Below are 17,486 nucleotides of genomic sequence, written 5' to 3' on the forward strand. Positions count from 1 at the left end.
CACTGGGTTCAATTTTTAGCACCACATTAAGTAAATAAAGATTTTTTTTTTTAAAGAGAGAGAGAAGCAGGTGGGCTGGGAAGATAGTTCAGTTGTAAAGCACTTACCTAGCATGCAAGAGGCCCTGAGTTCAATTCCCATCACCACATAATAACTAAATAACAACAACAATAAAATGATTTAAACAAAACAAAAAGAGAGGGGCTGGGGATGTGGCTCAAGCAGTAGCGCGCTCGCCTGGCATGCGTGTGGCCCGGGTTCGATCCTCAGCACCACATACAAACAAAGATGTTGTGTCTGCCAAAAACTAAAATAAAAACTATTAAAATTTAAAAAAAAAAGAGAGAAGCAGGTGTGTTTTTACACACATGGTACACAGTATGGAACACACAGGACATTTAACTTTAGTCTGCTCAATATCTTCTCTCCCACTTTATTAAAAAAATCCATTCAGAAACAGATTGATACCAGGGAGCGATATTGGCCAAATTATATTGCTATATTGTGTGCATGTATAAATACATAAGAACAAATCCAGTCATTATGTACAACTGTAATGCACCAATAAAAAAAAAATGTGGTGGCAAAAATAAATAGATGATAACATGAAAGGCAAACTCCAAGAGACCTAGGACAGAGGCAAAACAACAAGAGGATCTATCTCATCATGAATGTGGAAAACCTGTCTCCCAAGAACAGGTTTCAGAATATGCTAGAGGAACTCAAACAAATGGAAGATAGAAAAGGAGCAGCTTAGTTTTTTGCAAAAGCAAGAATCATTTCTAGAGAAGTGAGAATAATGTTAATATTTAATTTTAGTCCTGAGACTAAAAAGTCTTGGTTTATCACTTGGACTGATATTAAGAGCTTTCCGTAGTTCCCATTCCCTCTCATGCTAGATGTTCTGTTAAATTATCTCAGTAGCTTTTTAGAATCAATTTGCTATGTATTCATTCTTTAGGAAGTAGGATTGCATAGGCATAAAATGATTGCAGGAAAGTTGTGAGATTAGTGAAATAAACAGTTTAGCCTTAAGCAGTTTCATTGCAGGACTTTGCTTCTGTTACTCTATTTTATAGAAGCTGTTATTGCTAGCAGTTCTCTGTTGCCACTTGAAATCAGAAGAAACTGGTCTGGAGGCAGTGAAGCTAGTTTACATACATTTTCTCCTGCAATAGCTAAAGCAATATCCCATATTAAGAAATGCAAATCATTTTCATAAAATTGTTTCTAACAGTAAAAAAAGCAATTCATTTTCTTTGGCATATTATCTCTTGCAATATTATCCCAGTAGGATTATCAATAAACATGCCTCTCAGGTAAACTAAACTTTAGATTGTATTAAAATAGTTGGAGCTGTGTTATAGCAATACATTAAAAAGATCTCTTGCTACCTAGACATCTGGAATTCACTGGTCCTTGTCTACAAAAACTATTAATTCAGTATTTTTTAAAAAAAACTTTGTTTCTTTGCACAGTGCTGGAAATTGAACTCAGCTTTTCACATGCTAGGCAACCAATCTACCATTAAGCTACATCCTCAGCCCTTTTTATTTTGAGATAAGATCTTGCTAAGTTGCAAGGCTGGCCTTAAACTTTCAATTCCCCTGCCTCAGCTCCCTGAGTAGCTGAGGTTACAGGAATGTACCACAACAACTGGCTTTGTTCAGTTTTTTCATTCTGTGACTAAATTTTCTGCTCTTTACAATCAAGGAATGCTTCATAATATACTATGAGGAAACAGTATATTTGTAAATACAGAGTTCCCGAAAGACAAAACAGCATTATATTTCATAGAAGAATGCAAGTTGAGAATGCCAGCTGGGTATTCTATAGACAATACTAACGAGGAATTTTCCATTTTAATTAGGAGATATCTTATAGTTACAATAGCTAAAACAATATGTATTGCCCAATCCATAAAAACAAAAGCCCACAAAGGAAAACTTGACTCACTAAAATTCCAGTGAAGGCCTTAAGTCATCACTGTTAGGTACCCAGAACACTTGAAATCTATTACAATACTTTCATTCAACCATTTTGTTAATTGTCAGATTTTCATCTTTATCCTACATCATTTACAATTTGAAAAGCATTATTTTTTTTACCCGAATAAATATTTCCAGTTCAGTTTTTCTTCTTTTTTCAATTTTCTCTGCCTCAATTTGGCAAGTATGACAAATGTACAGATGGTTGACAGCTGGTCCTCCTCCATACCTAAAGCATGAAGAATTTAAGAATTAAAATTATAGCAATCTCAAAGCTGATGTTTTACCACATAGTTTCTAGTTTTTTAGTCAATAGCTAAATACCCAGTTAAGAACAAATCCTCACAGGAAAATTCTCAAAGTAATATAAAAAATGTTTTTAAATTACAAGTTCCTGATATTATGTTTATTAGAATAAAAACTTTACCAATGTATTGCCTACGCTGCCTTATCCATAGTTCAACTTTCCCTTGTTCTACCAAATGTTAGCAGCAACAACCAAAAAAGGGTTTTCAAAAATTAACATATAAAATAAACAGTCACAGTCAAGTTTTAATCAGATGAAGGTTTCCCCTATTCTCTCAAGTAGAAAGGATTCCTGGGATGGATTTAATATTTAAAGAAAACATAACTGGTAAGAACATTATAGTACAAAATATTTTTTAAGATTTAAAACTTTAAAATTTCAGAGTAAGAATATTCAATTTTGGGAGTGCACACATAAGTAAAATTTTAGTGGTGAGTATAGGCAATATCTTTTAAATAAAGTACTTCATATGATAAGTATATCTTCACAAACAGATATTTAGAATATGAAAATCAGAATAAATCATCTAGACTAGAGCCACACTAGCTATAAAGTTTGCCTATTCACACTTCAAAATAAATAAATGAATGAAAAAGAAGTATGCAACAAAAAGCAAAAGAAGCATCTAGGAAATAATCCAGTCCCCCTTTAGCTACTTTTAAGTAGTTTTCACAATAATACATTGTCTGCTTTTAAAAACAAACCTGCAAAGTGTGGAAGGTAGAGAAGGAGCGAGAAAGTGCTGGGGAGTGATAATGGCCACATTACATTGTTGTGTTGTGTACATGTATGAATACGTAACAACAAAATCCCATTATTATCTACAACTATACGAAACAATTAAAAAATGTGAAAGAAAAATAAATAAAAACAAACCTGCTATACAAGTTATCCCAAATGTTCTGAGGCAGCATCAAAACCAAGTCTTCAATATAACTAGCTTTTCGTGGAGGAACACCTAAAAATATTTTTGACAGGTCAGCTTCATTCTTTAATTCCTTTCAAAGGTCGAACTCATTTTTAATGACTGCTGACTGACTGTTCAATCATTATTCTCAAGCCTCCCCTCCCAAAAAGTAAAAAGTATTTTCAGCCAGGCATGGTGGCACATTCCTATAATTCCGGCGGCTCAGGAGGCTGAGGAAGGAAGACAGAGTTCAAAGCCAGCCTCAGCAAAAGAGAGGGGCTAAAAAACAGTGAGACCCTGTCTCTAAATAAAATACAAAATAGGGCTGGGGATGTGGCTCAGTGGTCGAGTGCTCCTGAGTTCAATCCCCAGTACCAAAAAAATATGTGTATGTATGTGTGTGTGTGTGTGTGTGTGTGTGTGTGTGTGTGTGTGTATATATTTTAGTTATTATCCTTTCTAAAGAAGAATGTATACCTTGAAATTCATAAGGAGTTTTTTGTTTTTTTTTAAAGTCAATGCTGGGGATTGAACTCAGGGCCTTGTGCTATGGAACATGTACTCTACTACTGAGGCCCACAAATATTGTGGAGTTTAAGTTTCTATATCCAATATAAGATATTCCTATTCCTTGTGGTTTCACTATAAATATAATTAGCAAGAATATTGAGTCTTCAATCAAAGGTTAATCAAAACACCAAAGGTCCTATTTATTCTAGGAATAAACATTAATTTAGCTAATTACAAGGATTTAAGTTATGTTTAACACATATGAAGCTTTCTTATTTAACCCCAAATAAATTTCCATACTTAGGAAAAGAGCCAGCTATTTATTTAGATAAAAGGGATAAGAACTACAGGTACAGGTGGCAGCTGAAATCACTAGTACAGAAATAACTCTCAGGCTCTAGCATAGGGTTTTAAACAGGTACTCAATAAATAAAATGTTTAACAGGCCCATAATTAGAGAGACAAGACCAAATTTTGAAAACCTAATGGAATTAAATACATTAAGGTAGAATGCAGATAGAGAAGTAAGAAATAAATAGAAGAGGAAAATTCTTGGCTTATTCCTAATTTGCAAATTATTTAACAACAAACTTCTACCACTACTTTACAGACAAGATTTCTTACCTCCGTGAATACAGAGAAAGTCATTATTTGAAATAGGGCCAGGTTCAGCAAAGGTCTTAAATTTATTCAGCCACTGTCGAGAAATATAAAACTGAAGGAGGCTAGGTTCCATTATGTTCAACAAATTTGATATCCTTCGCCTCTCTTTTTGTGCCTCTTCACTGCTCTTCCTTTTAAAGACAATAATTCATTAAGTCCAATATGTATTTTACTACATTAGACTAGTAGATTTGATTTTTTTCCTCTTCCTTATTAGACTCCCAAACATACTAATTCTGTGGATCTCCTCAAGCCTTGGTAATTCCAAGAGAAACATACTTTGCATCACCTCTCAAATACATTTTACACCCCTAAAGGAGATGTTATATATTAACTATTGGTGTCCACAATACTGACACATGGTAAGCATTCACATATTTGTTAATAAGATCAAGCTAAATACCTAATTAGTATCCCTGTTACAGTAGCTAGCATTTTCTTTCATAAAATACTAAAGAATTTTATACTAATACCTCCTTAATCAGCCGTTTAAGCAGGAAAGTTGATATTTAATTCTGATTTATTAAAACCAATCTTTCTAAAACAAAATACATCCTTTGTCCTTCTTATTTATGTTAACGTTCTTTAAACAAAGCCTCATTCTGTAGAAAACTTTTTTACTTTATTTTACTCTAACAAGAATAGAGCAATTTCTTATCTTTACTGAGCAATCCAACTGAAAAATCTTAGAAGTCACTAATAACTCCAAAGAGGGAAATAAATGTTCTCTCATTATTTGTAAACTAGTTTATATATGAGATAATGACTTCCATTACCTATAGAAAAGAACATAAGCTTCTGCATTTTGTACGGTAGATTCTGAAACTTCAGTAACACTCTGATCATCAAATTCATACCAAAGGTTATTTAAATTGTTTCGGCAGTAGGCTATATAGTGTCCACCTGTATTTAAGGGAAAAGAAATCACTATGGTAATACAATTAACACAAAATGGAGGATAAACTTTTTCTATCTCCAGTGTATAGCATAGCAGCTAAAATATATAGCAAGAACTGTGATCTTATTTTTTAATATGTATCCTCATCACCACTGCTTGAGAAAACAAAAACACATAAAATTAATCTTTTAAAACCCAGTGTAAAACTTATCAAGCTAAAGTCCTTACTACTTATCTTATACAATATAATTTCAAATATTCCAAACACCTTAGTAAAAAATATTCCATTTCCTAAAACTGATGTTTTTTGACTACCACATAATAATTGTACGTATTTATGGAGCAGAGAGTGATGATTCAATAAGTACATATATACAATGAGCAACAATCAAATTGGGGTAATAAGCGTTTCCATTTCCTTATACATTTATCATTTTTTTATACTGGGAGTCTGACATGTTTTTAATAACCAGCAGTAAAATCTACTTTTAGTTTTTTTTTCCTTTCCAAGCACACCTTATTTAAGCAATTAATTCAATTGTATTCAGACACAATTTTTTAAATCTAAAAACAAACGTCAAACCTATATACTTACTACTTGCAGTCCCATGATGACAAATGACTGACAGAAGATCATATGTCACAATCTGAGTTGGACTATCCTTAGCAAGAAATGGCTGAAGATCCAGGCCTTCTAGTGGAAATGAAACATGGGTGCTGATTTTGGTGGAAAACATCAGTTCGTGTCGGAATCTTTTTAGATGGATACATAAAATCTGAAAGAGAATAAAATAAAAAACCCTTATTTGCCATTACAAAAGACTAAAAAGCATTCCAAAATGATAAAACTTGGGACATTAAGATTTTTATTCTATAAGCAAGTAATTGTGGTGTTTGATTGAAATAAAATTATAAATAAAATTAAGTTTCATTTAGCTAAAAATTTTTTATTAAGCTATATTATTAAATATTCATACTGAACTATGTATCAAGGTTAAATATCAACCGCATTATAAAGTCATAACCTAAAATGTAGAAACATAATTCTTCCAAAGTTCACTGTTACTTGTTTTTCTAATTTTTCACTTTATACCTGTCAAGTTCCTACAATGTCTAATTATACTCTGTCTATCATAGTATACTGTTGAGGGCACTTAGGATATCAACCCAATATTTTGGAAATAAATAATCCAAATAAGGTATGCACAGCAACTGGTCAATAGAACCACTTCAATCTTCAAATGTGCTATGAGAATTTATTACTATGTTGTGTTTCATTAATGCTTTACCACATAAAATAAAATGAGTTAAAGTCCATACCTCAGGAAACTTTTGTACTTTACAAAACTTTACTCCATTTCTCAACCTATGACGAAAAAAAAAAAAAAAACTCAATGATATCTACAAACAATTTAGTATATTTAGGGCTGGAAACGTAGTTCAGTGATATAATGCCTGTCTAGCATGTATGAGGCCAAGGATTCAATCGCCACTTTCATAAAAAAAAAAAAAAAAAAAAAAAGGCTTGCCAAAAAAAATTAGTATATTTAAATATACAACAAAAATGTTTTAGAAATTGCAGAGATTAAATGTTATCAGATTGAAAAGGCTCACTATTGAATTCTCTTACATATTTACACACTAAAGACCCAAATAATCAAAATCAAAATGTTGAAGTGCCTTATTATGAAAAATAACCTAAATCGGGATACCCATAACAAAACTACAGGGAGTTTTGTAATCCTTGGATTTAAAAAAAAAAAATTTTTTTTTTAACAAATGTGCTGCTGTCTAAGGCCTGGCTAACCCTTTATGACAAGCAGATAGCAAGTAAAACTGCATAAAACAAAATCCCAAATTTATAAAATTTGTAATTCCAGTCAACATACTAAACTTTTCTTCTGCCTTTTTTTTTTCTTTTGGGTACCAAGGATTGAACTCAAGGGTATTGGCCACTGAGCCACATCCCCAGCCCTATTTTGTACTTTATTTAGAGACAAGGTTTCAATGAGTTGCTTAGTGCCTTGTTTTTGCTAAGGCTAGCTTTGAATTAGCAATCCTCCTGCCTCAGCCTCCCTAGCCATTGGGATTACAAGCGTGCGCCACCACATTTTTTTTTTTTTTTTTTTTGAGACAGTCTTGCCATGTTGTGCAGGCTGACCTCAAATCCCTGGTCTCAAGTAATCATCCTCTTCCTCCTTAGCCTCACAAGTAACTGGGACTACAGTTTAGATTACCATGTCTGGCTCAAAATTTTTATTGTTTTTGTTTTTTGGGGGGGTGGATGGGGGTCCTGGGGAGTGAACCCCAGGGCACTCAACTACTGAGCCATATCTTCTGTCCTTCCTATTTTTAACTTTGGAAGGATCTCACTAAGTTACCAAAGCTGGCCTTGAATTTGCAATCCTCCTGCCTCAGCCTCCCAAATTGCTGGAATTACAGGTGTCACCATGCCCAGACTAAAAACCTTTATTCATAAATGTAGGAAAATCTTGAGATAAAAGATGGTTATTATTAATAATCAATATTGATATACACTTGAGATATCTTTCTTTGAGATTTGAAGGTAAATGCAAGTTCCTCTTTTCATTAATTTTTTTCCTAGCCTGTTTTGCTTTGCAATAAAGGATCCTATCCAGGCCAACTTCCTCTTCAGCTATCAGTTAGGGCTTCAAGGACAAACTGATAAAATCTTTCCAAAAGTACAAGGCATCTTTTTCATCTTTATTAATCAAACAGTGCACCATTCATTTCTCATGAAAAAGACCAACAGCTGCAGATCAAGGTTTCTTTGGATTACTGCCAAAAGCCAAAAGTCTATATAATTAAAATACTAGATTTTATTAAGAAGTCCTTTTTTTTTTTTAACAGAATCAGAAAAAAAAAACAAATTGTGGGTTGGGGTTGTGACTCAGCGGTAGAGCGCTCGCCTCGCACATGCGAGACCCTAAGTTCGATCCTCAGCACCACATAAAAATAAATAAGTGAAATAAAGGTGTTGTGTCCAATAACAATTAAAAAATAAAAAATATATTTTTTAATTTTTTTAATATTTATTTTTCAGTTCTTGGCGGACACAACATCCCTGTTGGTATGTGGTGCTGAGGATCAAACCCGGGTCGCACGCATGCCAGGCCAGCGCGCTACCGCTTGAGCCACATCCCCAGCCCCCATAAAAAATATTTTTTAAAAAATGTTACCTCTACCTAAAAATAATTGCCTTGGGAGGCTTTAATATCTTGATTAGTAGTAGGAGGATCTCAAGTTCTAGACTAGCCCTGCCAACATAGAGAAAACTGTCTCAAAATAAAATTTTAAAAGGTTAGCATTGTAGCGAAGTGGTAGAGCACTTGCCTAGTATAAGTAAGGGCCTGGGTTCTATCCCCAATATCCCATGCCACTCCTCACAAAAAATATGCCTTTATCAAGTCTCTAATCACTTTGTTCTGACTTACTACCAAGAGGTGTTAAAAGTCTGAATTTATAACAGGGTAGAAAAGGCAGCTGGACTAGGAGCTGAGGATAACAAGTTCAATGCCCACTTGAGCAACTTAGTGAGACCCTGTATAAATATAAAACAAAAGGGTTGGGATTTTAGCTCAGAGATAGAATGCTCCTGGGTTAAATGCCCAGCACTTAAAAAAAAAAAAAAAAAGAAAAAGAAAAAAGAAAGAAAAACAAATTGATAAGACAGCTAGTAGTAGATATAAATAAAATCAGGCCTAAGTGTTCTATACTGCATTATAACATCAAAATTGGTACAACCTTTCTAAATTTTATGGAGATGTGAAACTAGACACATTTCATTTAATATTAAACTGGTAACCCAGAAGAGCATATTGACTTATTTTAGAAAATATTTAATGCAAATTCACATACTTATTTCATGCCTTAAAATACATTTAATATCTTATATGAATTTATTCAACTTCTTAAATTTTTACCTTAATTTTTACAAAACATCTAATCTGTTATTACTAGACCTAAGCTTTCTGGGTGATACTTTTCTGGGTGAATATATTGTCAAGTATAACTATCTAGTCCCAATTTAAATAACTAAGAGAAATACAAACTATAAAATTAAAAGTATTATCAATGTCACTTACTTTTTGCATTTTTCACAACTGTACATATTGTCACCTGCAAACAGAACAGATCTAGTCACTCCTCTCTAATTACAGTAAATTACTTTCTTTTGGTTCTGCAATTCTTTGATTTTGCCAGCTGCTGATCTCATAGCACAATAAAACAGGATTTTATTCACTCTTTTAGTTTCTGCTCCTGAGTTGGCTCATAAGGTTTACCTTACCTAAAACACCCTTCAAACTCCCTCTATTTTTAATCTTGAAGACCTACCTCAAATAAGATCCTTTTCGTTTATTCACTGAATGAAATTTAGTGACATTCTGTCTTTCTAGACACTGAACACAAAAATAGTGAAGGAACTTAAACGATGTGGAGCAGTTCATAGACAATTCAAGATACACAAATTTTCAGTTATTTTGGTTGAGTTTTTCCTTTTTTAAATATCAGAACACCTTTAAGACATATTATCTGGTACTATAGGAATTTGTATAAATTCCTTCAGAATATGATTTTTCTTATTATATTTATACTGCCATGGTAGATACTGGCCACTATGCCAGTATGGGCAAGTATTATTTAAGCTGCTCTAAAACTACCCATAGATATAATTACACTTCTTACCTTTTAATTCATCTCTGGCAAAGAAGGCAGCAAGACAATCTTGCAAGGTTACTACTGGACCCCAAAACCAGCTAGGGACACATGAGACAACAAACCTGAAACATCATTGACAGAAAAAAAAGGAAGTGTTCTGCCAGTACAGCAGAAACAGCAGTTTCAACAATCAGTTTTAACGAGGAAAATACATACATACCTCTTCACATATTCCATGAAAAAAGCTATCCAGCCTTGTGGAGCATAGGCTTCACCACATGATCCTGCTTTGACTATAGAAGTTGGATGACTCGTTGAATGTAGCTTAGCAAGGTCTTCCTTGCCAGGAATTGGCAAGGACAGATCTTGAAAGGTCTCGAGGGTTACAGATACCTAAAATTGTTTTGTGTTTTAAAAAATGGAATAAAAATAACCCAGCACAAGCATTTATAAAGTTAGACTTCAGACTCCAAAGATCAAAGCAAGTTATAATAAGCAAAATCAAACAAAAATCCATACTACTTTTATAGTAGTAACAGCAAAAAAACACTTATTCTGTACCAAGTGCTGTTCCAAATTTAATTTTCATGAAAACCTTGGATAGTGGCCATTGGCAACTCCATTACAGTCATGGATATTGCAGTACCAAGATGTACCCCAAATCCAGCCACAATCGTTTGAAGTCCAAGGTCTCACTATATTACTCTCAAGGCTGATCTCAAACTCCTGAGCTCAAGTGATCTTTCCACTTCTGCCTCTCAATCAGCTGGGACTACAGGCTGATAATAATATTTAAATTCTGGTGGGTGTTTTTTGTTTTGTTTTGTTTTAAATAGGAAGATACAAAACCTGGCATCTAATTCTTAAGCAAAATCATGCACCACTTAACAATGGGAATGCATTATGAAAAATGCATTGTTTCAGGTGATCTCATCATTGGCAAAAATTATAAGAAATGATGTGATTCTAATTTACACCCTGGTTACTGTCTCTGAATTGACATCATATTATCTGAGCATTAATCTTAACATGTGAAAATATTTACAAGCCAGAAGTAAAATCAAATGTTAAGATATACCGTCACTGCCTTGTGCCTATGAATAGCAAGCTTCCCAGCATGCTAATTTCATGAGCTTTGGCAGAATATACATGTGTTACCAATTCCTGTTGCTGAACAACTTCTCACCTTTATATGTAACCCAAATAGATGAAGAACTTAGTAATGTTCGTGCCTGTCCAATGATAGGTCAAGACCCATTCTTTAGAAAAAGCTGCTTCTGTTAGCTCCAAAAAGTAGATTCTATTCGTAGAATCAATTTATATTGATGCAAACATGAGAAATGTATGCATGATCAACAGTAGCAATAAGAAGGAACCAAACATTTCATACCATTTTTTCAGGTTTTTAAAAAAGAGCATTTGACAGAAATTTTCAATTTTCTGTGTATTCTCATTCCCTCATACTCACCCTATCACAAGTCAGACACTGCACTGAACTAATGATTGTTCCATCAAATATGTCTGAAATAACACTTCTGTATTTCTTATGCTGTTTTTTTCTCTTTGGAGATGCAGACTGAGCTAGGATTGAAAAACAAGTGTAGAACATTTAAAAAAAAAAAAAAATTCAAAGTAGTTTCTTTAACATTCTTCTCCAGAAGGTTTGACAGTAAAAACTACTATAGAGAAATTTTCAAAATACCCTTCCAAAGCATTAAACAGTTAAACCAATCAGACAAGATTTAAGCTCATTGTTTAAAAAAAAAAAAAAGTATCTTATACTTGGCCACCACAAATGTACATATGGAAAAATGAAAAAATTCTGAATTAGCACAATATTCAAGTCATGTTTTTTCACTGCAAAATGAAGAGTTTAGCCTCATCACTGGGAAATTTACATCTGTTATGAAGGTCAAAAGAAGAGGAAGAGGTTAGAAGTAGAGAAACAAAAGCTAAAAATGAAATAGGAGGCTTCAGTCTCTCCATTTTTATTTCAGAATAATTCTGCTTTTACTTGTTTTTGTTACCAAGTAAAGCTTTATATGAAGAAAGGGTTCAATTATTAAGCTGAGAACCCTTTATATATTTCTGGATACAAGACCTTTATCAACTATATAATTTGCAAATATCTCCTCCTAATATTAGCTTTTCTTTCTCCTAACAATGTCCTTTGCCCAGAATTTTTTATTTTTTATGGATTGTGTTTTTGATGTCTTCAAGAATTCTGCCTAAGCCAAGATCATAAAGACTTTCTCCTACGGTTGCTTCTACCATTTTTAAAGTTTCACAGTTTTTAATACTGGAATTCTCAGACATAGTAAGTGGGAATGCAGAATGATAAGGCACTCTGAGAAACAGTTTAGCAGTTTTGCACAATGTTAAGCATAAAATGAAAATAAAATTCACTAACTCAAGTTCTAGATATTTATCCTAGACAAACAAAAGCATGTCCAGACAAAATCCTATACACAAATGTTTACAGCAGCATTATTCATAATTGGCCCAAACTGAAAACGATTCAAAAGTCCCTCAAGGGGTTACTGAATAAACAGTGTATAGTCTTACAATGAGATATAACTCAATAATAAAAAGGAACGAACCTGGACATGCAATAATGCAACTGATTTCTCAAATATATCTTGCTAAGTGAATGAATACTGTTTGAAAGCGTACATACTGTATGATTTCATTTCTAGGATGTTCCAGGGAAAAGAAAAACAATAGGAAAAGAGAAGGATGTAGGATGATTACAAAGGAGTAATATGAGGATATTCTTTGGGGTATTAGAATTGTTCTGTAGTCTGTTTTTGAAAACATGTACCTGTGCATGTGCTAAAACTCATCATACTCTACATACACACACACACACACACACACACACACACACACACACAATTCGACTGTTAATTTTAAAAAGAGTATTCCAAACACAAAGATTTAATCATGGTTGTGTAGATATCTGTCAATATTAGAAGGTCAAATAATATTTCTTAATTAACACTTTAAATTATTAAAATCAGCATTCTAAATTAAAACCCAAAGCAATGGAATTTGAATAAGGGAAACTTTTTACCTTTTTTGTGTGTGGATGCCAATCCTGGCCACAAATTCCCTGATTTAGGAGGGCTTGCTGATAAACGTGGATTAACACCTTCATTTGACGGAAGGCTCTGTGGTGTAGACAGGTCATTCAAATGGACATCAGTGACATATTCTGTAATATTTAAAATTTATATTTTACCTTAAATAGTAAAATTATTGCACATGTCCAATGCTGATTTTATACGTATGCATATTATATATTTAATTTTTATTTTATTTTTTGGTACAGGAATTGGACTCAAGGATGCTTTAACACTGATCTACCTCCTCAGCCCTTCTAATGTTTTATTTTGAGACAGGGTCTCACTAAGTTGCCTAGAGCCTAAATTGCTGAGGCTTGCCTCAAATTTGTAATTCTGCCTTAGCCTTCCTAGTCACTGGGATTACAGGCATGTGCCACTGTGTCTAGTCCACATTAATTACATTTAAAGGTTTCTTAGATTGATGTTTTGAATAAAATTCACTTTAACAAATGTCAAGTCAATTATTTGAAAAACAAAATGCTTGTTGAGAAAATAACAGTGCTTTTCTACCTAGGAATCTAATTAATGTTTATAATACATTACTGTTTTGTAAGCATTTCAGGAAGTGAGCAGTGAAAATAAAGCCAAAGAAGATCTTATTTGTCCAAATTTAGCAATTAAAACCACAAGCTGGGCACAGTGGTGCATGCCTGTAAATCCCAGTAACTCAGGAGACTTGAGGAGAATTCCAAGTTTGAGGCCAACCTCAACAAATTGGCAGGATGCTACCTCAAAATAAAAAAAAAAAAATACAGAGAGCTAGTGATGCAGCAAGTACCACCATACCCAAATGAAAGGTTTTTTAAAGTAGGAGAAAAAGAGATTTTCCCCTTCCCCAGGAATAAAATACTAATCAAAATCAGATAAGAAATCCAGGCATAAAATAATCATCATGTCTGTCCTTACTGTGATAAAAGGAAAAACATCTTTTCATTAGGAAAAGATCTTTTTCTCTGATAGGGATTCAACCTAGGGACACTTTACTTCTGAGCTACATCCCCAGTCCTTTTTACCTTTCATTTTTAGACAAGATCCTTACTAAATTGCCCAGGCTGGTCTCAAATTTGAGATCCTCCTACCTCAGCCTTTACAAAGTGGCTGCAATTACAAATGTGTACCACCACACTGGCCTCAGGAAAGATCTTTTGTAGAACCAAATTACAAAATCAATCAAGAAAACACCAGTTCCATGACCACTATTAGATAGTTTGTTGTTGGATTCCTAATTCCTAATGCATATTCCAAAGTAAAGAACTATGCTCAATGAATACTTGAATGAAAATTTAAAAAGGAATTGTTGATGAGACCCTGAGATGGAATGCCCACAGGGATTTTTCCAGACAGTATAAATTAATTTTTCATATAGGCATTTCTCAATATGTCAATCATGACTCATCAGACTGTATAATATTGGGGGTAAAAGATTCACTCTAGGACTTTCTATAGGAAAATCAATTAATGTGATCTAGGTTAGGAGTTGGCAAGATTTTCCTGTAAATGGACAGATAAAAAATATTTTAGTTTTTGTATACCATATGGTCTTCGTCACATTTTTTCATCAAGGCTTTAAAATATGTAAATAATCAGGGCTGGGGTTATGGCTCAGTGGCAGAGCACTTGCCTCACACACGTGAGGCACGGGGTTTGATCCTCAGCACCACATAAAAACAAATAAACAAAATAAAAATATTATGCTCATATATAACTAAAAAAAATTTTATAAAGTATGTAAATAATCAAATCCCAATTTAAGTCTTTACCTAGTTACTGTACAAAAGAAAAAACCTATTACTAAGCAATAAAGTACACTATGTCCTTCAATTAGCTTATTAGGGCTTCTGACAAGAAAGGGCCAGACAGCAGTACAGGCCATCTTTAAGAACTGAAATTTCGTACATTTATTGACTAAACAACTTCTACACAAGGTCAATATAATTAAAGAGGATAATACTCCTAATTTTACTGACTAGAAGGTATACATAATATACACAGGAGAACCCTAAGTCTTCTTAAGGCTAAGGAGAGAGAAAGAGGGAAAGAGAGAGATGAATGTAATATGCAAAGCAATTTAACTATTATCTGGCTACTTGCTCCTTCTCAAAGGAATACTGAGCAATATTATAGCATGATTTCTTGTAACAGGGTTCACTGAACTGCTACACTAAAACATATCTGATATGACATCAATGACAGCAATCTGAAACTAATAGTGTCTATAACTAGAGAATTGTAATTTGGGTTATTTGGCATTTTCCCAGTGTCTCAACAGAATTTGCTTATAATAAGGCTGTGGATGTAGCTTAGTGGTAGAGCACTTGCTTACCATATATGAAAGCCCAGAGTTTGATCTCCAACATGGCAACAAAAAAAGAAAAAGGAAAAAAAAAAAAAAAAAAGCAAAGCTTATACCAAACTCTGAGGAGCCCAATTTTCTACTAGACTTCTGATGAATCTTTATTTCAAAACGAATATGACTAATTTCTTTTATGGTACTAGAGCTATATAACGAATTCTTCCTATTTTTTACTTTGAGATAGATCTCCCTACGTTGCTTGGGCTGGCCTGAAACTTGCAATTCTCCCTCAGCTTCCCAAGTAGCTGAGATTACTGGCATGTGCTGCTATGCCTAGTAAGATGACGCTCTTACACTATTAAATAACCCACAAAATTCCTCTTATCCTCAGGTGCCATAATTTTGTGACTTTAAATTAAAGCTCACATGTAAATATCACTAAATTAAATCTACTAATTAGAAAATAACAATTACTTAAGCACTCATTGTCTACAAATGAAATACTATCATTTTCATGATCAAATTATTAAATTATCACCTGAAGTTCTGCCATGTATTTGCACTTTGACAGTTTCCTGGTTGTTCAAGTCGAGTGTTTCAGACACAGAGTCTCTATTTTTATCTAATTCTCCTTCAGAATTTACTTTATTAATCTTATTGCACATCTTCTCTTTTTGCCAATCTTTTGACATTTCTGAATTGTTCTCATCATCCTGAATTAACATTGTTGTTTCATTATTATCTTCAGAAAAGCCATTTCTGGAGCCATTTTCATTTTCTGTTTTATCACTGCTGCTACAAGATTCACAAGATTGAAAATCTACATCTGACTGGCTCTTTTCTTCTTCCATGGTCTCCTCAGTAGTTATGGTTTGAGGATCTTCCTCTACTTCCATGACCTGCTCTTTCAGTTCTTCATGAAGCAGATCCATTAAACATCGAAGGAATTCCTGAGCATCCTAATATATCAACAAGGTAGTTACAACTTTACTATGTGTATATGGGAACTTAAAGGAAAATATACAACATAGATTTTAAATATAGAACATTAAATTAAGGAAATAATAATTTGTGTAGAATAGCAATAGAGAGATGGAAAACACTAAGTTCTAAAAAGTTATATAAATAAAACAGAAGTTTCAATAAACTAAAGATGATCTGGATGTCAACTTTTATTAGTGCTGCTATTAATAAACCATAGAAAATGACATAGAAAACATGTGATAATCAGAATTCCTCATGTGATAATCAGAATTCAGATAGATATACTAAACATGAATATTATATAAGTTTGGCTTAAGCTTTATCCAATATTGTACTGTATCTCCTTGATCAACTGAAGTGCTTATTGGACCCTAACTCACAGCACCAGATTATAATCATTGGTGTCCCAGAAATCTGCATGGGAAAAAATGAACAGAGGATGCTAGGGGTGTAGTTCAGAAGTAGAGTGCTTACCTAACATGTGTGAGACCCTGAGCTTGATCCCCATCATCACATACACACCAAAAAATTAGTAAAAAGAATGATAATAATAAAAAATAAAGTGTGAGGACCATGTATAAATATTAAAGATATTATTAAAAACTTCAATTGAAACTGCCACATGATAACAATCAAAAAAAAGACCAGTCAATGAAATGAATTACAAAGCCCAGAGACAGCTAAAGGGATGTATAGCTCAGTGGTAGAGAACTTATCTAGCATGTACAGCAACACCATACAAAGACCAGAAAAAGACTCTGACATATATTAATATAAGCATGAAAAAATTAACAAAGAAATTTTTAATCAGATAGGAATTCTTTCATTTATACAATGTGGTACAATTTTTTAGCTGTTTGAAAAAAATAAAAATAAAATTTGGGTCATATTGCAATTTAAAGCAAGTGCCTCGTGTAATGAATCATAAAAGGATAAAATATTGAAAATGTATCTGCTCTCTGGATGTGGAACTTGAAACTAGAAGTACTTAGAAGAAATACACATTTACCCACACTCAAAGTTTCTAGAAAAATATACACATATCACAAAACTGAAAGTTGTAAAAATATAAACAATAAACATGATAAAGGGTTACTATTCTTAGCATATACAGACACAAGGAGCAATAAC

General features: G+C 33.3%; 2 protein-coding genes across 12 annotated transcripts in view; one reads left to right on the top strand and one right to left on the bottom strand.

Moving 5' to 3' along the window:
* Window positions 1-17,486, top strand: part of Miga1 (mitoguardin 1) — a 574,792-nt gene that overhangs the window by 445,791 nt on the left and 111,515 nt on the right. The window lies entirely within an intron of this gene.
* Usp33 (ubiquitin specific peptidase 33) overlaps window positions 1-17,486 on the bottom strand; it is a 62,926-nt gene that overhangs the window by 9,967 nt on the left and 35,473 nt on the right. For 10 of the 11 annotated variants that reach the window (XM_021730112.3, XM_078026510.1, XM_078026512.1 and 7 more), the window contains 12 exons: window positions 15,910-16,330; window positions 13,027-13,167; window positions 11,422-11,534; window positions 10,174-10,346; window positions 9,981-10,075; window positions 9,380-9,413; window positions 6,594-6,639; window positions 5,869-6,049; window positions 5,152-5,278; window positions 4,337-4,506; window positions 3,172-3,253; window positions 2,109-2,217 (listed from right to left, as the gene is read on the bottom strand). In XM_021730112.3, the coding sequence (XP_021585787.1) occupies window positions 2,109-2,217; window positions 3,172-3,253; window positions 4,337-4,506; window positions 5,152-5,278; window positions 5,869-6,049; window positions 6,594-6,639; window positions 9,380-9,413; window positions 9,981-10,075; window positions 10,174-10,346; window positions 11,422-11,534; window positions 13,027-13,167; window positions 15,910-16,330 (1,692 nt within the window). The remainder of the gene's footprint in view (window positions 1-2,108; window positions 2,218-3,171; window positions 3,254-4,336; window positions 4,507-5,151; window positions 5,279-5,868; window positions 6,050-6,593; window positions 6,640-9,379; window positions 9,414-9,980; window positions 10,076-10,173; window positions 10,347-11,421; window positions 11,535-13,026; window positions 13,168-15,909; window positions 16,331-17,486) is intronic. The other variant, XM_021730108.3, reaches the window with a different exon arrangement.

The sequence above is a fragment of the Ictidomys tridecemlineatus genome, chromosome 11, assembly GCF_052094955.1.
Source record: "Ictidomys tridecemlineatus isolate mIctTri1 chromosome 11, mIctTri1.hap1, whole genome shotgun sequence".
Lineage (NCBI taxonomy): Eukaryota > Metazoa > Chordata > Mammalia > Rodentia > Sciuridae > Ictidomys > Ictidomys tridecemlineatus.